The sequence below is a fragment of the Thamnophis sirtalis genome, unplaced genomic scaffold (genome assembly GCF_051295495.1).
Source record: "Thamnophis sirtalis isolate CommonGarterSnake01/CBP01778 unplaced genomic scaffold, rThaSir2_p1.2 scaffold_5, whole genome shotgun sequence".
NCBI classification, from domain to species: domain Eukaryota; kingdom Metazoa; phylum Chordata; class Lepidosauria; order Squamata; family Natricidae; genus Thamnophis; species Thamnophis sirtalis.
The window spans coordinates 17,833,461-17,861,136 of NW_028261385.1; the positions used below are offsets into that span (position 1 = coordinate 17,833,461).

The window sequence follows — 27,676 nt, forward strand, 5'->3', positions numbered from 1 at the left end:
ATCAGAAAGTTTAGCATGCTGTTCAGGAATCCAGTGGTTAAATGTGCCATGTGCTAAAAAAATGCTGCGGTTTTGCAAAAATTTTTTGCAGTAGTATGAGGTTCACGTAGAACTGGAACTGGTGTCTGTGGGGTTGAGCAGATGTAATGTGTCAACAACATAGTCAAAGGACTGAATTGCACCTGCTGGGTCATAAATATTGCAGATGTTCTGGCTAGCTTTATGCTGATTTCGCGTTGCTTTTTAATTCTATGGCTTCCATAAGAGGGAGGGAGTGAGGGTGTGTTGTACAGCTGGGCAGAACTTTGAACTGAAACTTTGAAAGGTGCTTAGGAGAGGGTACATAGCACCTGTCTGCAGAATCTCAAATCAACTGTTCCTTTGTCTAGAACCACTTAACAGCTGCAATGTTTGTTTATTTGAACAATTAGGATTTTTTCCTTCAGAAGAGCTAGACACTTGACTGCCTCAAAAGTGAATTTCAGGGAAAAAACACAAGGGTGCTTTGATTTAGTGTGCTCTGATCAAAAAGGATTTGGATGAGGTGCTAATGTAAACAAAGGCTTAGTTTCAGGTTGTGATTGGAGTGTCTTAAAGACTACATGGTAAAAATAAGACTTTAAAAAAAAAACCTTTACATGTCAGGGATAAGAAGGAAAAAATAATGTGAAGGTTGGCTCACCCCTTTATTTTAAATCTAAATGTGTAATTGGAATCGACAGAAATGCATCTTGCTGTATTTTTGTCGATGGGGTTATGAATTCATCATAATGTGCCTACTACTTAATCACATTGCGTATTCTGGGGTTGTTGTTTTTTTGCCTCAATTTGTTAGCTGAGTGATTTTCATGAAACTTTATGCCTTTTGGAGCTTAACAGAAGATTTAATAAAAGTATAGTGCCAGTAAGCATCTCTCAAAACTCCTCAGTGAAAGTATTTCAGTGAAAGTCATTTTGAAAGGAGTTGGGGAAACCCCTTATTGCTCTTATTTCTGTTTACACTGTAACGGAGGGGATTAAAGAAAAAAAAAGATTAAGGATGTTTTAGTGGCCATGAAAGGCTCTTATTGTTTTGTACTGAACAAATGAAACAATTGCATGAAATTGAGTTCTCCCACAAGTGTAAGTGTAATTTTTGAGAATCGTTTAACAGCTGGATTATGTTTGATTCTCCAAGGAAAAGGTATGCACTTTTAAGATAATTTATAGCACATAATGCTGTAATTGGATATGTTTAGCCTAGAGAGCAGCCTGAAGTTATCCCTGTAAGTTTATACGTGTCTGTCAGAAAAATCCAGATAGTGGACATTACATAAGCAAAGCTTCATTCTTTTTTCCATGCATGTGATACTTGTAAAAAAAAAAAAAAGGACTTTAATCACATGGTTGCAGTTGTCAACGTGTCTTTGTTGACTTCCCTATGAAGACATCCCCCCTTTCAGTGCACCCCGAAACAATTTACTTATAGATAGAATAAAGTCACCCATAAGAATTGTTTCATTTGGAGAATTAAAGAACACAATGAGGGACATTCAACATTCAACAGTCTGGTGTACTAGTTAAGGCAGGGATGTCAAACTTGATTTCTTTGAGCGCCACATCAGGATTGTGTTTGACCTTGGGATGGTCAGGAGGCAGGTTGGGTGTGGCCAACTCGATGTCACTCATGTCGGGAGCGCCTGTGGTGCCCGGGTGCTCTGCCATCAAAAAGGAGCTCTGTTTTTGCTGGCAGAGAATTGCAGGAGGCCGTCACAGCTGAAAACGGGGCTCGGAGAGGTGGGGGGGGCTCCATTTTTGCTGGAAGAGACATCGCGGGCTGGTCCTTCCTTGTGAGCCAGATCTAAGCACTCCATGGACCAGTGTGGCCCTCGGGCCTTGAGTTTGACACCCCCGGGTTAAGGCATCAAGGTAGAAACCAGGAGATTGGGAGTTCTAGTCCAGCAATGGCGAATCTTTTTGGCACCAAGCGCCCAAACCAGAATGTGCATGCATGATGGAGTGCCGGAAATCCAAATACCAGCTGGGCAGTGGGCACATGCCTTTTTAAAGTGAAGGACCTCTTCTTCTTGACTGATGTTTTATATATCTATTCTGTCCTTCCCCAAGATGCTCTGGTTGGTTCACACGAGGGCAGGCGCCCCTCATAGCACAAACAGACCATTTTTTTGCAGCCTGTTTTCCTTTACTCTTTTCTTTGTGTTTAATTCTGCTAAGTACTGCCAAAGGCCAGACAGAAGGCAGGTTATTTTAAAATATGGTAAACTTTTGCAATATTCTTTTGTTATTATTGCATGCAAGCTGTTTCACTATCCGCTCCTCTTCTTTGATCTTGAAGTAGTTAGCACCTTCGGGGCAGCCTACCCCCAGTTACCTCCCAGGTGCAAACAATGAGTAACAGGAATTGCAATGTCACTGGAGGGCATTGGGTTGGGGCAGGGAGTCCTAAAACAAGAGACCATTCTCCCAGAAAAAAAATGTGTCTCCTCCCCACCCACCCCCGTCTCCTGTTTCTTTTTTTTAAAAAAAAGATTTTTATTAACAAACATGTAAAATACACACACACACACAAATTAGACCTACACCACATTTATACAATACAATATGAACAGGAACTTCCTGTTCTTTATAATAGCAATCATCAATCGATACCGCTCACCTTATATTATTTCCCATTCTATTGTATTTCATTTGGATTTCACCATTCTTAACCCTCTTATTTTACTCATAACTATTATTTTTTGAGTTTTGTTCTATTCCTTCATTGATCCTTGTTTCTTTCCTCCATCCACCTATACCATTTATCCCATATCTGGTAGAATTCTGATTCTTCTTTTCCCTGGATTTCTTTAATTAGTTTGTCCATTTCGGCACAGTCCATAATCTTTCTTATTATTTCATCTTCGCTTGGAATTAATTTGTTTTTCCATTTCTGGGCAAAGGAAATCCTTGCCGCCGTAATTATATGTAGTATTAAATACTGGATTTCTTTTATGTATTTCGCAGACATAATTCCTAATTAAAAAAACTTCAGGTTTCCATTCTATTTTAACCCCTATTATTGCCTCCAGCCAATTTTTGATCCTTTTCCAAAAAAATTTAGCCTCCTCACAGGTCCACCACAAATGGTAATATGTTCCGTGTATTGATTCGCATTTCCAACATTTTGGGGAGGTATTTGTTAAGATTTTAGCTAACCTTGTTGGTGCCAGGTGCCATCTGTAAAACATTTTGTACTGGTTTTCCTTGTATGTAACTGATAGTGTCATTTTTAAATTTATTCCCCAAAATTTTTCCCATTTGTCTAATTCAGTATTATAGCCAGAGTTCTGTGCCAATTTTACCATTTGTTCTTTCACAATTTCCTCTTCCATTTTATACTTCAGGAGGAATTTATATATTCTCCCTATCATCTTTCTATCTGAGCTTTGAATAATTTTTTTCCAATTCGTGTCTCCTCTGTTTCATATCACTCTTTTTTAGGAAGGGCCTGGAGCAGTGGTCTCCAAGTGGTGGAATGCAAGAACATTTTGGGGGTCTGCAGAAAAAATATTTGCATTTTTTATATTGCACTAAATCAGGGGTCCTCAAACTACGCCCCCTAGGATGGATATGTGTGATGAATGTTTGTGTTGCTGCAGAGGGTCTCCCACTTCGGGGTCTTTTTGTGTGGGTCGGAGGGGGGCAGAAATTCGACTTGGGGTCTGCTTCAGCCTCCTGGTTTGGGGCTTTGGGCGAAGGCTGGAGGGAAGTGCCGCTGGTGGCAAAGAGCCGGAGGGCCTTGTTCCAGTGAGACTGCATCATGGCTTGGAACTGGCTGACCATCTCAGCCCAGCGAGCCTCCAAGGGCCAGTACCTGGCCTTGCCCTCCCACAGGTCTTCTCTCTTCTTGGAAAGCCTATGCTCATTGTCTTCAGTGAGGTGCTTCTGCTGAGCCTTCTTCTCGCTCAGATCCAATTTGAACTGAGCTGTTTTGCCTAGACTTTCTCATGGTGGCTGCTTAGCTCCAACAACTGCTTCCTGTTGGGGCTCCACGGAGCCTGGGCAGGGAGGCGAGAAGTGGCTGGGAGGGGAGAGGCGAGTAGAGGCTTGTGAGCCCCCCCCTTGACGTGAGTGACATTGAGTTGGCCACGCCCACCCAGTCACATGACCACCTAGCCATGCTCAGCCAGGCAGTCATTAGGCAAATCATATGAGTGGTCCGCGGGATTTAAAATTATGAATTTAGTGATCCCCAAGGTCTGAAAAGTTGGTGACCCCCCTGGCCTTGAGCTGAATCAAAAATAGTAAAACATTTTAAAAACCGCTTTCCTGGTTGTGCAAATTTGTTCCCCAGAAGCTGGAAAACTTCAATCTGGGATTAACTCTTTGTAGACCTGGCTAAGGTTTGAGATGTTGGGGGTGGCCTGGTTTTCATTCCAGATTTTACATTCAGCATTGGGAACCTTTCAGCTCAAGCTCTTATGCATTGTTTAGTTATTCTATGGGTTGGTCTGGCTCAGGCTTGGCGAAAGAATCTGTGAAGCTAATTCCTTATACCAACGAGACACAAGTAGGAACAAAGCCCTGAGTTGGCCTGCTTGAGGGCGTTTCTTTAGCTTTCTTGCATCTATGGACTTTCTGCTTCTTTCAAAGCAAGTGCAGGGTACAAGAGAGCTGAGAAAAATCTAAAACTATTGCAGAATCTTTTCTTTAGGCTTCTCTATCTGGTTGCATAAAGATCGGATTAATAAGGATCTGGAAGGAACACACACACACAGGGCTCTTGTCTACTTGGTGTGCGAATGTATAGCACCGTTGTGCTGGCTATTTGGGAAACGCTCCAGTAGTCTGATGTGCTGTATGTGTGCAGCAAGAGGGAAGCCTGCAAAAAAGATAATGGTAATGTTTCATAAGGGGATAGCCCTTGTGTGCTTCAGAAGAGAAAAATGAACAGGGAAGTCACAAGGATTAATCTCTTCATTAGGACCACACAGAAGGGAGCAACCGTTGCAAATTTCCCAAAGTCTTTATCAGGGTTGGCTAGTAGTGGAATTGAACCAGGAAGTTGTGAGTGAAAAATACATATATACAGGTACTGTATTTTTCTGAGTATAAGACGCACAAAGATTTTGAAGACGTAAATTTTTTTAAAAAAAGTTTTTGCACTCTGCAGACCTTCCACGCCCTCTGCACGCTTCATTTTTTGTGAAAAACGGGTCATGCAGAGTTTGAGAGGCCTCCAAAGTGCCCCTGGGAGCTGGGGGTGGGGGCAAACAAGCAAAAAAACCAGCCCGTTTTTCACGAAAACGGGCCCGGTTTCTGGTGGTTTTTTTTTTTTGCCAAAAAAGGGCATGCATAGCCTTTAGGAGCTTGTAGAGTGCTCCTGGGGACTGGGGGGGGGGCAAAAACAAGCAAAAGACAGCCTATTTTTTGCTCATTTTTGCCCTCCCCAGCCCCCAGGAGCACTTTGCAGGCCTCCTAAAGGCTATGCACGTCCATTTTTGTGAAGGGGATGGGGTCGCGGGAGGCCAAAAATGATGTATTCGGTATATAAGATGCACCCAGATTTTCACCCTCTTTTTGGGGCGGAGGGAAACAGGTGTGTCTTATACTCTGAAAAATACGGTAGTTCTCAGCTTACGACCATTCATTTGGCAAAGTTACAACATTGAAAAAAAGTGACTTAATTGCATTTATAATCATTGCCGCATCCCCATGGTCACATGATCAAAATTCAAACCTGTGTTTAGGACAGTTGCAGAATCCTAGAGTCATGTGATCACCGTTTGCGGCCTTCCCACCCGGATTCTGACAAGCATAGCAATAGCAATAGCAGTTAGACTTATATACCGCTTTCAGCCCTCTCTAAGCGGTTTACAGAGTCAGCATATCGCCCCCACAGTCTGGGTCCTTATTTCACCCACCTCGGAAGGATGGAAGGCTGAGTCAACCTTGAGCCAGTGAGATTAGAACCGCTGAACTGCAGATAACAGTCAGCTGAAGTGGCCTGCAGTACTGCACCCTAACCACTGTGCCACCTCGGAGTAAGTTAGATTCCCTTAACAACAACACAATTTATTTAACAACTACAATAAATTGCATAACTACTGTGACAAAACAGGTTGTAAAATCAGCACAGCTAAGGTAACAATTGGGACATGGTGGCTCAGTGGCTAGGACGCTGAGCTTGTCAATCAGAAAGATTTGGCAGTTCGAATCCCTAGCACCGCGTAACGGAACGAGCTCCCATTACTTGTCCCAGCTTCTGCCAACCTAGCAGTTCGAAAGCATATAAAATGCAAGTAGAAAAATAGGAACCACCTTTGGTGGGAAGGTAACAGCGTTCCGTGCACCTTTGGCATTTAATCATGCTGGCTACATGACCCCGGAGATGTCTTTGGACATCGCTGGCTCTTCGGCTTTGAAACGGAGATGAACACTGCCCCCTAGAGTCAGGAACGATCAGCACATATGTGCGAGGGGAACCTTTACCTTTACCTTTAAGGTAACAATTGTCTTGTTTAGCAATGGAAATTCTGCTCCCAATTGTGGTTGTAAGGCAGCTGGACTAGAAGACCTCCAAGGTCCTTTCCAGCCCTATGGGTTCTGTGACTACCTATATAGGAAACGAAGCAAGTTGGCAGGTTCCCCAGCTTTTGTTGTCAAAATCCAGTTATGTAACAAGGGACATGGTCAGTGAGCTTTTCAGAAATGAACCTGTAATAAAATACCAGCGACGGTTTTCCTCTTTGTATCAGGAAAACCAAACCACTGTTCGTTTTCTGCGATTAGCATTCATCAGAACATATAAAGTAATGATACAGTAAGAGGAAAAGGGAGGGGGGAAAATAGCAGTAGAATGGCCTATTGTTTTCACTGGGTTAGCTTTCTAAATCTTTTATCAGGGCCAGTCACAGAGAAATAATTGAGGCAAAGCGTTTCCTAGTGGAAGATCAAATCCCGAAGCTTCCAGTGATCAGCGTCAGGCGGAAGTCGCAAAGCGACTTCTCTACAACTGTAAAACACACAGCACTGCCTACCCGCATTTATCCTCTCCGCACACACACACACCCGCAAGGTAGCACCATAGCTCCAGGACACGTGCCCGGTTTCCGATGCCAGGATTTTCAAGAGCTGTTGTAAAGGTGGCACACCCAGGTTGATGGAAAGAGGTAGTTTCTATTGCTCAACGCTCCTCTTTAAAGTTGAAGTGGGAGTGGTGTTGGCCAGCACAACGAGGAAGCAGTTCAGTCTGTGCGCAGCTCACTGGTCGTGAATGTGACCCTGTGCTTGGGAAAAGGTAAGTGAAGACAGTTAAGTCTGCAGGAGAAGGTTCTGTGTTCACCTGGAATACAGAACCAGGAGAGGTAGGAAAAACTAGAGGAGAAAACCTTTGTCTTAGCAAGCTTGGATTATTATCAGCTGGGGAACAAAATAAAGAGCTAACTTGGAATTCCAGCTACATTTAGAATCTTATCCCTTTAAGATGGATTACTTAAGAAGACGGGTGTTTACCTTAATTATGCCAAGCTCATCACCGCATGAAGCTATTTCTGGTGCTTTGGGTTCTAGCCAGATGCCATTAAGACTTTTCCAGTACAATCGTTAATATTTCTGACTGTAGTTTTAAAATCTGTATAATATCACAAGACAGCCGCTGTATAGTATAACAGTCCTGGCTGGCTTGCAAATACCTTGAGTTGTTTCTGTATAAATAAACAGCACCAAATGTCTTCGGATCTGAGCCGCTTATCGTCACTTATAGATCCAAGGTCAGTTTTAAAACTGGGCCATTCAAACCTTTCTCAAATGCTTATAGTTTAAATGATCTCCCTCCCTCCCTTCCTAAAATCATGCTGCTTTGCATTGTTTCCAAAAGATATTGGAATTATTTGGCCTCCAGAGACCCAAGAAATTTGACCTTGTTTATTAGGAGTGCTGGAAGAAGTGGGAATAAGGTACAAAAAGCTTTGCACTCTTTGTGTGCCATTTCATATTTAATTACTCTTAGCCATTAACCTCCACCTCAATCCTGCCTGCTGCTTTTTGTATGTACTATACTCCCTGGCATGCCACATGAAGCCTGGTGAGGATGTAGAGTTGGCAAATAGTGGGCATCCTTTGGTGCACCATGGCAAATTGGCATCTGCTTGCTGTAAATTGCAGCCGACCCTATGTTGCCCTGCATTATGCAACAACTGTGGATATGTCTGTTTATACAAGCATTTATAGAGTTCCAGCCGCTCTTGGATCAAGCTGGTTTTCAATCTACTTTTTAAAAGTGATCTACGTTTGCCATTTTTGTTTCTAAAGATTGGGGACTGTAGATGGGCTTTTGTATTGCAGCTTTGGTCTTCTACAAGTAGAAGAGCAGGAAAACGATTATGACAATAGCAATAGGACTTAGACTTATATACCGCTTTACAGTGCTTTGCAGCTCTCTCTAAGCGGGTTACAAAGTCAGCCTATTGCCCCCAACTATCTGGGTCCTCATTTTACACATCTTGGAAAAATAGAAGGTGGGAGTCAACCTTGAGCCGGTCAGGATCGAACTGCTGACAGTCAGCAGAATTAACCTGCAGTACTGCATTTTAGGGATGTGGTGCCTCAGTGGCTAAAACGCTGAGCTTGTCGATCAGAAAGGTCGGTAGTTCAGTGGTTCGAATCCCTAGGGCCGCATAACGGAGTGAGCTCCTGTTACATGCCCCAGCTTCCACCAACCTAGCAGTTTGAAAGCACGTAAAAATGCAAGTAGAAAAAATAGGGACCACCTTTGGTGGGAAGGAAACAGCATTCTGTGCTCCTTCTGCTTTTAGTCATGCCGGCCACATGACCACGGAGAAGTCTTGGGGCAGTGCTGGCTCTTCGGCTTTGAAACGGAGATGAGCACCGCCCCCTAGAGTCGGGAATGACTAGAACATATGTGCGAGGGGAACTTTTACCTTTATCTTTATTGCATTCTAACCACTGCACCCCGACTATAATGATTAGTAAAGTCCTAATAAAGCATAGTCGTAAGGCACATTTCTGAACCTAATATCTTTGTTTTATGAGTCCATTGATTTCGTAGTGGCATACAAAGGTCATACTGTCCAGAGGGAAGTTCATTTGACTTGTTGAAGGCATAACAAGTAGTTGTTGTCTCCCAAGGACAAGAAAAAGTTTAGTCTTCCCAGTCGGCTTGTCATGTAATTTGAAAGCTGGGATTTCCCCGCTGTGGGTGTGGCTGCTAGAGGCTACCATTGATTTAGCTTCCCCTTCAAACGTATAGAAAAGGACATCAGGCTCGGGAAGCTGGGCCCATAGCATCACGAGTTTATCTGAATGAGAGCATTGCTTTTCCAAACTGCACAAGCAAAGTCAATGGAGGAAGCTTGATTCACTTAATGACTGCATGGTTGCAGTGATTTGCTTAACCACCATGGTCAAAATCAGGGGGTGGGTATTCACTTACTTTCCTTACCAGTTCACAAATGTGAGTGCGCGTGTGCACGCGTTTTGCTTGCACGTGCCCCATCCACGCATGCGTTTGGACTTCCGCGCATGCACTTTGGTTGGAAAACGTGCCTAAATAGGACGGTATAGAGCCAGGGTGGGTGGGCTTCCACTATCGGTTCGGGTAGTGGAAGCCCACCGGCTGAATACCACCCCTGGTCAAAATGAAATCAGATGTGACTCACTTAAGAACCCCCCCCCTTGCTTAGCAACGGAAATTCTGCTCCTAAATGTGGTCATAAGTTGAGGACTGTGCCTCCGCTTTCTCATGCTGTTTCTGCCTTCGGCATTTGCCTTACTGTCTCTCGCTCTTCAGAAACTGGTGTTTGAGCCATCCGTTGAAACCAGTTGCATGTTTACATTCTCTGCGTTCCTGCAGGCAGGGTTGACTTTGGAATTCAGCAGTATAAGCATGCTGCCACTAGCCATCCAACCTCCCTGAGAATTACCAGCCACTAAGAAATCCTTCCTGCTCTCGCAAAGTCAGCTTGAACCTAGAACAGTGTGTGTGCACTCGTTTACACACACACACACAGACACACACACACAATTCATACAGCTCTCCCTACCTGCCTTTGAACAACCCTTAAAATCTGCTTCCGCTGCCAAGTCTTTAGTTAATGTGTATTCAGGTGCTTTTAAGTCAGGATGGGGGATTTTTGGCAGGGTGGATTTGCTCCCTCCAGGTAGCTGCTGTTCTGTTTTATATTTTGTTAGCTGGGTAGCCGTGATTCATGACAATAGCAAATAGCAATAGCAGTTAGACTTATATACCGCTTCATAGGGCTTTCAGCCCTCTCTAAGCGGTTTACAGAGTCGGCATATTGCCCCCAACAATCTGGGTCCTCATTTTACCCACCTCGGAAGGATGGAAGGCTGAGTCAACCCTGAGCCGGTGAGATTTGAACCACCGAGCTGCAGAACTAGCAGTCAGCTGAAGTGGCTGCAGTACTGCACCCTAACCACTGCGCCACCTCGGCTCGACAAAACTATGTGATTGGGCTATACAGAGGAAATTCGGTTCACAATCTGTTGGCTCAGTGGTGGTCGGTGATGGAAACACATAAGGGAATATCGCTCCCGCCGCCTTGAGTCCGGAAGCAGTTCCATAGGTGGAAGGTGTAGACATTTTGGTGAGGTACCGACGTTTAGTACTATAAGGAGCTCCAGAAGGCTCCTGAATGAAGGAGTGCCCGTTTGAACTAAGGTAATGGAATGTGAGGCAACTGGCAGTTAGAACAGAGTTCTTTTCAGGTGGGGAGGGGGAGTAGAACTCCTTAGCATCACAGCCTATTAATTACTGTATAAGAAATACTAATGATCTGATGGTCATTTTGAAAAATCCTTTCTTAGCAAGCACCTAGAAGCCAAGAGGAACATACGTGCCAAATTTGACATTTGTAGGCTTTACGATTCTGGAGATTTCATGATGAGTGAGCGGTATTTGCCCTTGCTTTACTTGTTTTTGTTGTGAAGCTACCCAGATTAATTTTAGAGAGGGATGGCCTAGAAATGTGATGGATGGATTGGATGGGAGGGATGGACGGACTGACTGAATGTCTGTCTGTGGAGATTCTCAATCCCCCAGATCATGTTTATCCTAAAGGTGCTTTTGAAAAGGCAGCTGGGTGTCCAGGGCTTTTCTTCTCATCCAAGATGCTTCTTTACTTTTTTGTGTAAAAAAGTATGGAAGTCCAGCTCCCTTTTGACAGTCAGACTTTGGGACTGAGTGAGTGATTGACTGAGTGACTGATCAAAAGGGAAACAGGTGAACCATCCTCTCCCAGCCATCCTTCTCCACCCCCCTTAGATTAAGCTTATTATCAATGCCCATCTTTTTGTCTTTTCTTTCTTTGGATAGATTGGCATATTTACGAAGCGCTTGGGTGCAGTTATTCACTATTTTTCTTTTCTTTTCAATGGACGCTCTTATAAATGAAGGTGTTTTCAATGGTGGTTGTTTTTCTTTGCAATGTACTACTAGTTACTGTTTTATTGCTGTTGATATTGCACATATGATGTCAAAGTGGAGTCGGGCAGAAGGCCTGCCAGTGCTAAGTGAGATGACCTTGGGCATATTCAGTAGTGCCTCTGGGCATTGTAGTTGGGATCTGCAGAATGCCTTGGGCCCACTGACTTACTCTGTCGTAACTTGCACGGAAGCCACATCTAGCTTAGAATACATTATATACTTGGTTCTCGGATTCACTAAGGCAGGGGTGTCAAACTCAAGGCCCGTGGGCTGGATCCGGCTCATGGGGTGCTTAGATCTGGCCTGCGGGGCTACCTTGGAAACAGCAAAACACCGGTCTGTGGTGCTGCTGCCAGTGAAAATGGAGCTTGGGAGGGCCTTGTCCGGCCCTCCCAAACTCCGTTTTTGCTGGTAGAGGGTTGCAGGAGGCAGTCACAGCTGAAAACGGAGCTTGGGGGCTATTTTTGCTGGCAGAGTGCTTGGGCCACCACAGACACCCCAGACCCGAGGAACATCGAGCTGGCCACACACACACCAGCCTCCCCTCCCCCCAATGTCAAGTACAACCCTGATGTGGCCCTTAATGAAATCGAGTTTGACACCCCTGCACTAAGGGATCCTAGTGGCAAATTTGTGAATATCAATATATTCATATAATACATCTCATATAATACAGATCATATAATGTCATATATCTGGGTATATGCATAGTTTTGTATTTACTTATTTAGTCACGTTTATATAGTGTATATGGATGCGTGGCTCAGTGGCTAAGATGCTGAGCTAGTTGATCAAAAGTTCGGCAGTTCAGCGGTTCGAATCCCTAGTGCTGCATAATGGAGTGAGCTCCCATTACTTGTCCCAGCTTCTGCCAACCTAGCAGTTCGAAAGCACGTAAAAAATGCAAGTAGAAAAATAGGGACCACTTTGGTGGGAAGGTAACAGTGTTCCGTGCGCCTTCGGCATTTAGTCATGCCGGCCACATGACCACACTGTCTTCCGACAGCACTGGCTGTTCAGCTTTGAAACTGTGATGAGCACTGCCCCCTAGAGTCGGGAACAACTAGCAGATATGTGCGATGGGAACCTTCACCTTTATGCAGTGTATATTGGAGGTGGTGACCCTTTGAGAGCTGCATGCAACTAAATTTCATTTTAATATATGCCGATTAGTGTACATTCAAATTGACAATAAAGTTATTCTAAGTCTCAGGCTCTATCAAGTCGTGGTGACTACCCTAACCAAGGGGCTAAGGGAGTAATTAAAGCAATTGCATAAGTGTCTGGACTGTCCTCATCACCACTTGAGTCAATGTTTGCACTTTTTATCATGTAAAAAAAAAAATAGACGAAGATGCTGCTCTCAGGTATTATTAAGTCTGTCGACAGTTTCATTTATGGCTGTTGCTGTTGTAAGAAAAGATGTGGATTTTTTTGGCCTCCTGAGATTTTCTCGGGGCATCCTGGTGATTGATAGGCAGCGTGGAAGAATAGAGAATATTTGCTCTCTGTGCTGGTGGGAGAACTCCTCCTATTTTCTCTCATCTGGAACATTATTATGTTTTGATTCCACTGGGAATTCACCTAATAAGCCACATTGTGAATAAGCGAGTAATGCACAGCTATCTATTCCTACATTGCCTCGTTTTTTTGTTTTTATCAAGCAGGCTTATTGCATCCAAGCAAGCTAGTCCGGAAAGTCAACAAGGTTGGTGAATAACTCTGGCCTTATTTGTGGATATTTTAGCTTTAGATAACACAAAGAATTACTCTATTTTTTAGACTATAAGACGCTCCGGACTATAAGACTTTTGGTGAAGAAAACAAGAAAAAAATATCTGCTTCTGCCTCCCAGCATTCATATCGCCTGTTTGCCGTGGCCCATTTGTTGCCACCGTGTCCCATTCGCCGCAGCCCATTTGCAGCGGTCCATTCGCTGCCGCCTATTCTCCGCTGCTGCCTGTTTAGCATGGCCCATTCACCGCCACTCATTTGCCACCCATTTGTTCAGTGTGGCTCGTTCGCCAATGCCGCCTGTTCTAGAACAGCTGATCAACAATGTACCAACCTCCCTTTCCCCTGCCACAATATTTGGAGTATAAGACGCACAGACATTTCCACCCACTTTTTTGGGGGGGGGGGGTTGCGTCTTATACTCCGAAAAATACGGTATGAAGCTGTTTTTGCCTTAGCATCTCTTTCATTACCATAGTGTTTTTCACTCTTGATTATACAGGAGAGTATAGTTTGGAAGCAATGTGCGATACAAGTAGCCCTTATATCCACAATTGGGTTCAAAATTTCTGTTGCTAAGCGAGACGAGTTGTTAAGCGAGTTTTGCCCTATTTTATTACATTTCGTGTCACTGTTGTTAAGTGACTCACTGAAGTTGTTAAATCTGGCTTCCACATTGACTTTGCTTGCCGTCAGCGGTTCGTAAAAGTTGATCACATGAACCTGGGGGACTGCAGCCACCATAAATATGAGTCAATTGTTGTTGTTGTTAGTTGCGAAGTTGTGTCCAACCCATCGCGACCCCATGGACAACATTCCTCTAGGCCTTCCAGTCCTCTACCATCCTCTGGAGTCCATTTGAGCTCACGCCTACTGCTTCAGTGACTCCATCCAGCCACCTCATTCTCTGTCGTCCCCTTCTTCTTTTGCCCTCCATCTTTCCCAGCATTAGGCTCTTCTCCAGTGAGTCCTTCCTTCTCATTAGGTGGCCAAAGTATTTGAGTTTCCTCTTCGGGATCTGACCCCCCGTGCTTGCACCTGCTCCTCTCACATGTGCCCCCACACACACTCCTCCCACATGGCCTCCCGTGCATGCACGGCAGAGCAGAACTGGGGCGATGTCTCGCATGCCCGCAGAGAGGGCGCTGTGTGCTAGCTGTAGCATAGGTGCCATAGATCCGCCCTCACGGGCTGTGACGGTGGGAGTGGAAACTGAATTCTGCAACGAAAACTTTAAGAAACGATTTCATTGGCCGAAAAGAAGAATGACGGAAGGTACAATAGCATGCTTCAGAAATCAAAAGGCTGTCATTTGGAGGAGGAAATAGTCTTGGTCCCTCTTCAGTGTGGGTTATCATATTTTTTTTACTACCGGTTTGCTCGTGCGCGCCCGCATTCTGTGCATTTACAGAAGGGTCTGGGGGTGGGGGTGGGCTGAGCCTCCTGCTGCCGCCACTACCGGTTTGCCCGATCCGGGCCAAACGAGCAGAAACCCACCACTGTCTCCATTACTCTAAAAAGCAGGAGAAGAACCAATAGATTAAAACTAAGGGGTGTGGATTCAGGTTAGATATAAAGGGAATTTCCTGATGTTGAGAGCTGCTCCCCATAAATTGCTATGTTCCCCTTCAGTACAGGTAGGTCTTCAAACAGAGGCTAGCTAGTCGTCTGTTTGAAGTGCTTTAGCAGTTCCTCCACTGAATAAGGGTCTAGTCCACATGTTCAGTCGGGGACCTTTGAACTGTGTGATGAAAGAGCGCATGCCAGTCATAAAAATCATGCGCTGTGAAGAGGGAGCAGCAGATTGCTTTGTTAGCTGCTTTGCTGACAGTGTTAAGCCCAGCAATAAATGTCATCTCTGTCTCTCATGTCAGCGTTTTCCATGAATTGGGGATCCAATTAAGATAATTGGTGGGTTTATAAGCCTTCCTGAGTTTGATATACTGTAGTGATCAAGGAATCGGGCTAGAAACCCAGAGGTGACTGTGAGTTCTATTGCTGGCTTAGGCACAAAGCTCAGCTGGATAAACTTGGACTAGTCCCATGATGGCAAACCACAGGTGGTACGCAGCGCCCTCTCCGTGGGCACACAAGCCATTGCCCTTGTTCAGCTCCACCTCGCATGCCTGTATGCCTCCTGCCAGCCAGCTGGTCGACGGGTCTCTGCCGTGGGTACACAGGGGGGGCTGTGCGCATGTGGGGGGAGCTGTGTGCTCATGCGCAAGAGACAGGGTGCGTGAAAGGGGGTCACATGCAGGGGGTGTGGTGCACATGCGTGGGGAGCGTAGGGGGGCATGCAGGAGGGCCATGTGTGCATGTGCAGGGGGCGGTGCACATGCAGGGGCTGGGGCACATGTGCAGGGGCTACACACACATTGCATTTTGGGGGTTTGGGGGTTTGGGGGATAACATGCATGTGCCACGCATTCACGTATGTGCGCATGCGCTTTCGGCACTTGTTCCGGAAAAGTTTTGCCATCACTGGACTAGTCACTTCCTTTCTGTCCCAGGAAGGAGGCCTTGGCAAACCATTTCTGAAAATCTTTGCCAATAAAACTACTGGAAATTGTCCAGGCAGTCTCAGAGAATCAGACATGAGTGAACGGAAGAAGAAGAAAAACCCAGCCAGAAATCTTATCTTGCCAGAAAAGCTGTACTTTTTGGTGCACTTTTTCAAAATGTGCATTGAAGCCCGGTGGGACACAGAAATAAGCCTGATATTTCGCTTAACAACTGCCTCACTTAGCAACTGTAGAAATGTTGGACTCCATTGTGATGATAGGGTCAAGGAAAACCTGCGTGTGTTTTTCCCCGTGGCACGACAAAACCGCGCTCGTCAAAATCGCGGTGATAAAATTGCGGCGCTAAAGCCGCGACATCATCACCGCCGCGACAACAGCGCGGCAACAGAAGGGCGCTTTAAAACGGCGCCGTGGCAGAAAGCCGATTTCAATTAAGGTAAGGGTTAGGATTAGGTTTAGGGATTTGTGTTAGGGTTAGGTTTAGGGTTAGGTTTAGGGTTAGGTTTAGGGTTAGGTTTAGGTTTAGGGTTAGGTTTAGCGTTTAGCTGCACGCTTATGTCTCCGTGGATAAGGGCTTCGCAGATTTGTGGTGGAACCATTTTTCCCAATACATGAAAGTTAATCTTTTCTTCCTAATGTGTGTGTGATTGTTTTTCTTAAGACTTGCACCCCCTGTAATGTAAGTATCGGTACATGATTGTGTAGTATGCTAGTGCCAGAAATTTCTGAAAACTTGGAATTTGGCACGGAAGTAGAATTTGTTTTGTCTTTAAGATTTGGAGATGTTAATTAGGTACTGACTGAACTCCTCCATAATTCTTTTGTGGCGTCCAAGAGGAATAAGTAATTATAGTGAAAATCTCTTTTCCTGAATTTGTTTGCAGCAATTGGGAAAAATATCTGCTGGAGTAAAACTCGTAATATCAAGATCTGATATATTCTAGAATTGTGTTTCAGAATGTATTGAATGAAAAAAGTAGAAATAAGCTCAATTATCTGTTTGGGGTTTTGGCCAATACGGTTACAGCTAGCCCTCAACTTACACTAATTCATTTAATGACTGTTCAAAGTTACAATGCATTTTAAAAAGTGACCGTTTTCACACAATTGATGCGGTATTCCCATTGCCGCGTGATCAAAATTCAGGCGCTTAGCATCTGACTCATATTTATGACTGTTGCAGTGTCCCAGAGTCACCTGATCCCCTTTTTGAGACCTTCTGACAAGCAAAGTCAATGGGGAAGCCGGATTTAACACCTGCAGTGATTCGCTTAACAATGGTGGCAAGAAGAGTCGTAAAATGCGGCAGAGCTTCACTTCACAACTCTCTCGCTTAGCAACAAAGTTTTTGAGCTCAGTTGTGATCATAAGTCAAGGACTACCTGTACTGCTGGGGTAGTTTATTAGTCAGAGAAGGAACATCACCTACTGCAGTGAATGGAGAACCTTTTTCGTCTCGGGTGCCAAAAGCAAGTGTATGTGCTATCCCGCATTCTCTCATGCCCACCCCATAATTTAATGTCCCTCCCCTCGCCATGCCCCCTGTGCATGCTGCGTGGACAGCAGGGGGGGGGTCCCTGCTGTCCTGTGCACATGTCTTTCTTGGAGCCTGGGGAGGGCGAAAACGGCCTACCCTGTCCCCCCCCCCCCCCGAGGCCCTCCCGTGGCAGGTAACAGCTTGTTTTCCAACTTCTGGTGGGCTCAGTAGGTCCGTTTTTCACCCTCCCCAGGCTACAGAGGCTTTCTAGGAGCCTGGGGAGGGTACAAAACAGACCAACACACAAACCGGAAGTTCAAAAACGGACTTCTGGGTTGCCCATTGGGCCGTTTTTCTCCCTCTGCAGGCTTTAGGAGGCTTCCCTGAAGCCTCCGGAGGGCAAGAAACAGCAGAAAATCAAGGCCGAAAATCAGCTGGCCATTGCACACATACGCACTGGAGCTGACAGGGCAACACCTCGCGTGCCCTCAGAAATGGCTTTGCGCGCCACCTGTGCCATAGGTTTGCCATCACAGACCTACTGTATTTAGGTTTGATGCCTGAAAGGGCCAAGTTGTTTCTCTTTGGCAATGTGGGGAAGAGTCTGTTTTACAATAGTCTTGTATATACTTCTGCAAAGCATATACGTTTGCGCCTGAGGATTAAAATGTTTATTTTCTAGCCTATTTTTAGATTGTGCTGTACGCTCCTTACAGAGGGGAGAAAGAAATCGTTTTCTTGCTCCGAACAGCAGCTTTGGGATTAAAGAAAATTGCACAATGGCCATGTTCTGCTTCCACAGGAAGAGAAAGGAAAGAAAATAGCTTATGGGCAAACCAACCAACAACCACTCACAAGAAAAACTCCTCATTATTTTTTTTTAAGGGCAGTTGACTATTCGTTGCAAGTTTGGTTTTCCAGAAAGATATAAGGAATACTTTCTGTGATGGAAATCTTTGAAAATAGCTGTTCAAACGTTGGCTAATATTTATTTTTACTGGAATGAAAGCATGATCTGAAGTGCCGACTAATATATATATGATGATCAGCCAACTTATAAAACTAAAGAACTATTTCTTAATCTTGGCAACTTTAAGAATAGAATAGAATAGATTAGATTAGATTAGATTAGAATAGAACATTAAAATAGAAGAATAGATTAGAATAGAATAGAATAGAATAGAATAGAATAGAATAGAAGACTAGAATAGAAGACTAGAATAGACAGAATAGTAGAATAGAATAGAATAGAATAGAATAGAACATTAGAATAGAATAGAACATTAGAATAGAATAGAGCAGAACAGAACAGAATTCTTTTATTGGCCAAGTGTGATGGGACACACAAGTAATTTGTCTTTGGTGCATGACGTGTGGACTTCAATTCCTAGAATTGCCCAGGCAGTCTTGCTTCCCTGGGGAATTCTGGGAGTTGAAGTCCACACATCTTAAAAGTTGCCAAGGTTGAGAAACACTGCCTGAAAGGTTTCTGTCAGGGTTGGGTGGCCAGTTTTGCAGCTTGTGTGTCATCGTGCTTAATATTTCTTCAGTGATGACCATATCGTAATAATCAGACAATTGCTAAAGGGCTGTGGTGTTGGGCAGCCTCAGGCAGAATATAGAAGGCAAACTCCAAATATTATGCCTTGCAGTCAGCCATTTGGGCCACCAGGGGGCCTGTTTCCAAAGGCAATGTAGCACATTTTCACCCCTTTCCAATAAAACAGCATAAAAAACTTTTGCAAGTTTTCCAAGATCTCCTGCAGACGCCAAAGGCAACCAGATTTTACTTAGAATCCCCAACTTCCGGCTTAGTTTAAATTGGAGACACCATGGCAGAAATGTCTCAATTGATTTATCTGCATTTCCCCCCCTGCCGCTCATTTTACTCTGGAACACACCTATGAAAGTTAGCAAAGAGAAGCAGGAAAGCGGCTTAGGCCATGCGTTGAACTACCTTGTTTTCCCCAAAATAAGACCTCCCCAGATAATAAGCCCTATCAGGCTTTTGAGCGCATGCACTAAAATAAGCTCTCCCTGAAAATATTGCAACACAGCAGCAGCCATGAGGTGACCCCGCTCGTCACCTCCTGCACCTCAAAAATAATTAAACCTCCCTGAAAATAAGGCCAAGTGCTTATTTCAGGGATCAAAAGAAAATAAGACCCTGTCTTATTTTCTGGAAAACACTGTATGTCCATCATAACTTGAGGAAGAAATGGGAAAAAAGTGTTAGAAAAGCAAGTGTGATTGAGTTGGCACGCAATGTTAAACTGTAACATAATTTGTTTAATTACCTTTTTGTGAGCAGATGAGGCTGGTAGTAATTTAACCACTATTGTTTATTGTTATGTTTGGGATGTACACCTGCATGTATGTCATAAATTTTAAAAAAAGAATTGGAATTAAAAAAACAAATTACAATAGAACTGCAGGATGTCTACCTTTGTGAAGGTAATTTATTTTCCTGTTGCCACTTCCCCAGTACTCCCCTTTGTGATATATTTGGTTAAAATAGCAATAACTCTTGTGCTTCACAGGGCACCACAAGTACTGTATTGGAAACATAATTTATTGCTGTTGGAAGGAATGTCCTTCTGGGTTCAGTTCCAAGTGGGGAAAAAGAAACATGGTGGCTGTTTGGAAAGCTGGTTTTAATGGTGGACAGGATCCCATGCCTTAAAGATGTTGGGTGAAGAAGACAAAAGGGGAAGAGATGCTGAGGGTGCCTGAGTTTTATACCCTCTTTGGGCTTTTGAATTTGAGCTTGTATTCTGATTGGTTGTCAGACTCCCTTGGAGCTATGCAGGGGCAACTCTCTAGTCTGTCCTGAGTCCCAGGCTTGGTTGAGTCTTGTTGGGTGATGTAATCTCCCAGGTGCCATGTGGTGAGATGGGTAGAGGGCTAATCCTACCTTTGTTGGAGCTTGGGTGAGGGCATTTGCCTATGAATAGACCTAGCTATCTCTTTATCTCTTAAGTGCGGACATCTGTTGTGGGCTATTGAGGATGGTGGGGGCTATTAGGAGTGACTCTGTTTCCTGCCTAAAAACCTGTTTCTCCATTTCTCATCCAGGGAAATATAATATTCTGCCTTTTTAATATTTCCTAGAATATTTCATTTTTCTAGGAGAAGGGTGGGTGTTAACTTCCTACAGTGCAAATATTTCTGTTTTGAAAACATTTCTCCAAATTATTAAAGTATTATTCCAATTCATTTTAAAACATCAGTAAAATAAACCTAATCCCATTTTTCCTTTCTATTGATTAAGCGAGGTTTGGGTATGATTCCCCTTAAACAAGCAACTGGAAGAAAAATTCAAGGCAAAATAATAATAAGTCAACATACAGTATGTTTCTTGGTGGCAAGTAATCTTGCTTTAATCCAGTTCCTAAAATCTTGTTCCCTTCCTTCCCATCTTGTTATTTTTAAACTAAGTGATGTTATTATTATTATTTTAATGTTGTTTATTGGTTTTTAATGAATGCAAGTTACCTAGAGTCGCTTCCAGGCAAGAATCGGTGGAATGTAGAATAAATATAAATACATCTAATATAAAAACTGAAAAAAGATGGATTTCTCAGGTTACCTTCTGTGTCTTCCACATTTTGTAGCTGTGTAAAAATTCTATCGAAATGAAAAAAACTTCCATATACCAATTGATGAAAGATATATTTTTTTTCAGATTTCTTTTCAAAGAAGAAAAATATCTGGGTGATACTATAATAGGTAGATTATGGTTCAAGTAGTCCTCAGATTATGACTCTAATTGAATCCAGAATTACGGTCATAAGTTGTGGTTGAAGGTGAAGGATCACATGACCAGAAACCTGATTTTATGACATTTTCTGTTGTGGTCATTAAGTGAGCACACCGAAGTTGTTTATAAGTAAATTGGCTCTTTCCAGTGGTTGTTTTTTTTTTTTGCTGAAAGTTAGAAGTAAAAGCCAGAATCTGCCAAAAAAAAAACGTTGCAAATCTTGGTCATGTGGTTAAGGGATGCCACAAGTGGCCATAAAAGTGAGACAGTTGTCAAGTATCCAAAATTCATTTTTGAGACTTCAGGAGTGTATGTGCAGTCTTTGCAAGGTCGAAAACAGGACATAAGTAGCTTTTTGTGTTGGGCGGGGGGATTCTAACTTCATGTCATTGTTAGCAACTGGTTGAGGATTATCTATACCCATATTCTTGGACTTAATCAATTGTGAAATAGCAAAGGTGTGTCTCTCTGTGTGTGTTTGTATGTGTGTGTATTCACTGCCAGCAATTCTTAACTGGTTTTGAATGGAGCTTGCAGTCCTTCTAAACAGAAGTCTTGTTCTGTTTAACCTAAATTTTTTTCATTTCAGAAACATAATTGAAAGTGGTTCTGTAACTTGGTGTCCTTCCAGCTTGCAGTTTCCAGAATTCTGCTGTTATAGTTGATAGATTTGGCTATTGTTGGGAAACTGAGATGTTTGGGTTTTTTTTTCCCCTTCCCAGTTTGAGCCTGATTTCTGCCTCCAAGGCCTCTCAGGCAACGAAAAGATTAATTAGTTGAAACACAATTTTAAAAGCCAAACAATACAAGTAATCAATAACAGAACCATTAGAGATGGAGACTAAAAACCTGCCAAGTCCTTAGTGGAATGAAATGGCTTTCATCAATTTCGGGAAGGTTAGGAAGGAAACAGACTTCCGGGGGCTAAATGTGACTTGGAGAAAGACGCAAACAAGATGCCAGTCATACTTTCTCAGGATAAAGTCAGATACGTTGAAGTAGGGGCAGCTCCTTTTGGCCTCATTGGATCTATTTGCAGTTTGGGCAACTATTTATGAGAATATTCAGGTCTTCCTTGCCACAATAGAATAGAATAAAATAGAATAGAATTCTTTATTGGCCAAGTGTGACTGGACACACAAGGAATTCGTCTTTGGCGCATATACTCTCAATGTACATAAAAAGACAAGATATATTTGTCCAGAATCATAAGGTACAACACTTAATAATAGCCATAGGGTACAAATAAGCAATCAGGAAACAATCAACATCAATATAAATCATAAGGATACAAGCAACAAAGTTGAAGAGACTGGTTTTTCTTCCACCTCCCACAGCTTACCAGCTTCCAATTTAATCATCGAAAGTAGTATTTCTCAACTTTGGCAACTTTAAGAGATGTGAAATTCAACTCCCAGATTTCCCGGCATTCTGGAGGAAAAAGCTTTTTAATTGTTGGTATCGTTAAACAATAGCACGTAAATTCTCCATTGAGCCACGTTTATGAACACATCTAAGATGCTTTCTTGGCAGCAATATGCAACTCATTGCAATTCTCTTTTTGTTGTTGTTGTTGTTGTTTATTTTTTTAACTCCCCAGTTAAAAAACTCCCACCCAAGTGCCAACTGGGTCCAGCTGTGCTCAACTGGCATGAGATCAACCTTGGTCAACTAGGTGCTACCATCTCTTCTGGCGTACCTCCTAGCAAAGTTGTAAAGTACCTTGTATCCCACCTGTAGTCTAAGAATTTGGGATAAGAAGAAAGTAGGCCAGCCCAGTATTGGCTGGCTGCTCTTTGAAAGCATAAATCAGAGGTGTCAAAACTCAAGACTTAGATCTGGCCCCTGGGACCGCCCTGGGAATGAGCATGCAAGAAGGGACAGGGAAGGAGAAAGGGAAAGACAAAGAAAAAATGGGAAAGATGGGAAGAGAGCGAGGAAGGAAAAATAAGGAAAGAGGGGAAGTTTCTTTCAAGCAACGATTAAATATTGGAGCACTCGTTATCAAAGAGCCGAAAGTTAGTGTTTTATTAGTTTATCCTTTGCTTCTAAATATCTCCCCCATTGGAGAGAATTTCATTCAGTTTGCAGAAACTAAAAATATCGTATTTCCAGAATATGCAAATTGGAACACAATTATCCCTTAGTGTTTTGCACTCCTTGGAATCTAGCAATGAAAATGTTTGGACATTAAAATATACAAGATAAATTATACAGTTGCCTTAAAGAGAACATCTCTCAAAAAATGTTTAAACTGGGCAAAATCCTGTTAACCTGCGTGTAACAGAGAAAATGGATGGAATAAACGTAAGTGTCAAGGTTCCAAGTAACACCCCCAAATGAAAGAAGAATCCGAGGCTTGGGTTTCCTCAAAGTTCCATTTTATTAGAGATGTCATATTGGTACATCTGGGGAAACCCGAATCTGAAAGTTTCCAGGTTTTCCCCACCCAAACGAAAGTCCAAGCCCCTGCCCAGCACCCACATGTCCATCACATGGTCCAATCAGACATTGTCCAAAGCTGAAGATGCCTCCCAGGCATATAAATCCAATAAACAAACAAAACAGACACCTCATCTCAGCTGCAGGGCAAGGTGGCCTTGACTCTGAGAAAAGAACGTTATTTTGACTATATCTCACCCAGACTCTATACAATCCCCCCTCCTATTTTCCCACGGTAGAAATTAGGGCAGGCCTGAAGGCTCAGTGTAAAAGGTGGCTTCCAGGTCTGACACATAAGGTTGGAAAAATCTGAGCTTCAAGGGTTCTTTTGAAGGATATCTTAGTTTCACCACCTGCTTGTTGTCTGAAATCCATATGTGGAGTAGTGTATTCCCAACTCCTTGTATACTCTCAGTGAATGTTCCTATGGTAATAGATCCCATGAATGAACTACTCTGACCAAGCAAGCAGAAAACGTTCCTTTCTTCAGAAGTGTTAGATAAATTCTAAGCAGCTCAATCGCATCTTTTGTAGTGTCTTTCTTATCAATCTTTCTCATTCTGGTGCCTTTGATACGGTTTGGACTACATGGTCAGGAATGGTAAGCTACTGAGGGACATTATATTTAAAACAGCTTTCTGATGTAATGTACCAAAAAATTTTAGAACCTCTTCTGTAGGTATGGCGTGCTTCGTGGGAGTGGCTTGCTGGCCATGTGACTGGGTGGGAGTGGCTTGCTGGCCATGTGATCTAGTGGGAGTGGCTTGGCAGTCATGTGACTGGGTGGGCATGGCCAACTTGTAAAATGTGTTGAAACTCACTTAACAACGCTCTTGCTTAGCAACAAAAATGTTGGCTCAGAAACTCTGGCATTTGAAGTACGCAAGTCTTAAAGCTGTCAAGTTACAAGAACCTTGTATCCCTAACCCTTTAGGAAAAAAAAACCCAGGGGTGTTCAAACCTGACAGCTTTAAGACTTGTGGACTTCTGGACTTCAACTCTCAGAATTCCTCCTCTCGTTCTTCATTTTGATAATGTGCGGACGGGCGGGGGGAACCGGTTCTAAACGGCACTGTAGATTTGTGGAACCTCTTCTATAGAAGAGGTTAGAACTGGCAGGAGCCCACCCCTGTACTGTACTTTTCGGAGTATAAGACATACTTTTTTTGCCTCCTAAAAGAGGGTGAAAATTTGGATGCGTCTTGTACACTGAATGTAGCCCTGCCCACTGGCCCACACCTGCTGGCCATTTTCAGCTTCCGCGCCTCACGTTCAGACCTGTTCCAGGCTGCAGGAATTGCCACATACCATCGCCGCCTCTGTGCCTCGCGTTTTTGGCCTCCAAATGCTCCGTTTCAGACCCGTTCAAAGCTGCAGGGATCGCCAGAGCACATCTCCGCCAATTGCTGCCTCTGTGCCTTGCGTTTTCGGCCTCTGCGCATCTTGATTTCGGCCTCTGCACACCCCATTTTTGGCCTCTGTGCATCACATTTTTGGGCTGTTTCAGGCAGCGGGAATTGCCTCCTCTGCTCCCCACTGCCTGAAACTGCCCAAAAATGCAATGCGCAGAGGCCAAAAATGTGATGCGCAGAGGCTGAAATCAGGCTGCAATAACATGCTGAAGCTGACCTGGCTGTTCGCTATTTGCTTCTAGGATGCTAGTCAGATGAATACTGATGGGTGCTGGTTGGCAGAGGCAGAATTTTTTTTCTTGCTTTCCCTCCCAAAAACTAAGGTGCATTGTATATTCCGGAGCGTATTATACTCAGAAAAATATGGTAATTGAAATGCTGCTTGCATTGTGAGATACAAACCTGATGAATGAAAATTAAATCTACTCTTTCTTCTTTTTTTTCAGGAAGAATCTCGTGTCCTTCGAGTTAAAGTCGTAGCTGGAATAGACCTTGCCAAAAAGGACATCTTTGGAGCCAGGTGTGTATGCCATGCTGTTGAAATTGTTGTGTGATAATGGACAGTGGCTTTTATTTTGTGCAAGCAATTGTGAGCTTTGTTTCTCTAAAGAATGCAGGCTAGAAATTAATAAAGAATGCTGTGATTATATATCATTCTTGCTCTCTGATGCAGTTTCTTTGGGGTTCAAATGCCATACCATAAAAGTGGTTCCCACTTTATGGCCTTTGCAGAGCATGTTAATGTTCAGCTGGTTTGGAAAACCTTTAGAGGCTGCTTAATTACATTTCCTAGAAGTGGGTTGGTAAAACATGTGATGTTGTTATAGTAACAGTCTTACCTGTACTTATGATATTGCAAGTTCCAACTGCAGTTGGAACTCTTGCTAACAGTTGTGATTGTAATGATGTCACATGGCCACATTGCTTAGCAATGACAGTGCAGGCAGTTTGGGTTATTGTTGTATCTTAAGGCATGTGGTTTGTTAAGGAGGAAGTGGAGGAAGTCCCTGTTAAGGAACGCAGGGGGTGTCCCAGGGGGATGAGGAAGACTGTGTGTAAGTCAGGGAAAAGCGGGCTTGGTGTAATAGGAGCTCCTAAAAGTCAGGGAAAGAGGATGTGGGGGCATATAATGAGAAAGCCCATGGTGCGAAGGCTTGCCCCAGTGACTCACAATCTTCCCTGCAGGCTTCCCCTGCATTGACCCCGGCTTCCCAAGAGCATGAAGCAAACTTCTTGTCCCAACAAAAACTCATTTTATTAATTTACTGTGAATTCCTCTCATGCACATCCAGCAAAGTCTTTCAAGAGAAGATTTACAGTCACAGACTGTATCTGGCTTGGAGGGCTGCCAGGCTGATATCTGCAAAACTTGGCAAGGAGTCTCGGAGAGTCATGAGCCCATTAAGCGAACTAATTGCCTCCTGCAAACTCCACTCCCCTTTCACTCCTCTTTTATTCCCTCTGGGAGTGGCCATTCATTGTCCACCTGTGGCCTTACTCCCAAGTCAACCCCTGTTCTTTAGCTGTTCTCTTCATCATCTGGCAACTCTGCGCATGCACACGCTGGGAACAGGCTCCAGCTGTTTGTCTGCCCCACTGATGTCTGACTCTGAAGGCAGCTGATATCTGGTATACTGCTCTGGCCCCAACTTTGCTTCCGACACGGAGTCCTCATCAGAGCCTTCCCCAGACTCCAGGACTGGCCTATGTTCCTCTACAACCTCCTCACTATCCGAATCTGCTGCCAGCTCTACTGGCCGCTGGCGGGCCACAACATCCACATTGACTTTCTGGGGAAGCTGTCAGGGAATGTTGCAAATGGCCATCCCATGATCACGGGGTATTTGGCAACCAATCGTAAATGCAGATGGCTTGCCAGCTGCTCAGATCGTGTTCATGTGACTGCAGGGGAACCGCAATGACCATAACCTCAGGGTTGAGGGTTATAAGTGCCCTTATTCAGCATTGTCATAATTTCAGATGATCGCTGAACAAGCTGTCATAACCTTGAGCCCTGCCTGTATTGGATTTTGTTACTGATGCTCTTAGCTATCCCATTTACACCCTTTTGAGACTGAAGCCCCCTGAAGCACTTTTGTTATTGTTGAGATAATATGCAAGTGTGTGTGTGTGTGTGTGTGTGTGTGTGTGTGTGTGTGTGTGTAGATCTATCTATCTCTATCTCTCTATCTATCTATCTATCTATCTATCTATCTATCTATCTATCTATCCATCCATCCATCCATCCATCCATCTATCTATCTATCTATCTATCTATCTATCTATCTATCTATCTATCTATATGCAGAGGGAGCTGTTTGTGTGTGTATATACAGGTGAAACTCAAAAAATTAGAATATCGTGCAAAAGTTCATTTATTTCAGTAATGCAACTTAAAAGGTGAAACTAATATATGAGATAGGATTCATTACATGCAAATCAAGATAGTTCAAGCCGTGATTTGTCATAATTGTGATGATTATGGCGTACAGCTCATGAAAACCCCAAATCCACAATCTCAGAAAATTAGAATATTACATGCAATCAAGAAAACAAGGATTGTACATAGAACAATATTGGACCTCTGAAAAGTATAAGCATGCATATGTACTCAGTACTTGGTTTGGGCCCCTTTTGCAGCAATTACTGCCTCAATGCGGCGTGGCATGGAAGCTATCAGCCTGTGGCACTGCTGAGGTGTTATGGGAGACCAGGATGCTTCAATAGCGGCCTTCAGCTCTTCTGCATTGTTCGGTCGCATGTCTCTCATCTTTCTCTTGGCAACGCCCCATAGATTCTCTACGGGGTTCAGGTCAGACGAGTTCAAGCACAGTAATCCCATGGTCATTGAACCAGGTTTTGGTGCTTTTGGCAGTGTGGGCA

The 27,676-nt window shown here is 43.6% G+C and overlaps 1 protein-coding gene across 3 annotated transcripts in view; it reads left to right on the top strand.

Annotated features, from left to right (window-relative positions):
* The window catches only part of NEDD4L (NEDD4 like E3 ubiquitin protein ligase), a 352,866-nt gene that overhangs the window by 101,124 nt on the left and 224,066 nt on the right, over positions 1 to 27,676 (top strand). For all 3 annotated transcript variants that reach the window (XM_087715361.1, XM_087715363.1, XM_087715362.1), the window contains exon 2: positions 25,240 to 25,313. In XM_087715361.1, coding sequence (XP_087571487.1) covers positions 25,240 to 25,313 — 74 coding nt within the window. The remainder of the gene's footprint in view (positions 1 to 25,239; positions 25,314 to 27,676) is intronic.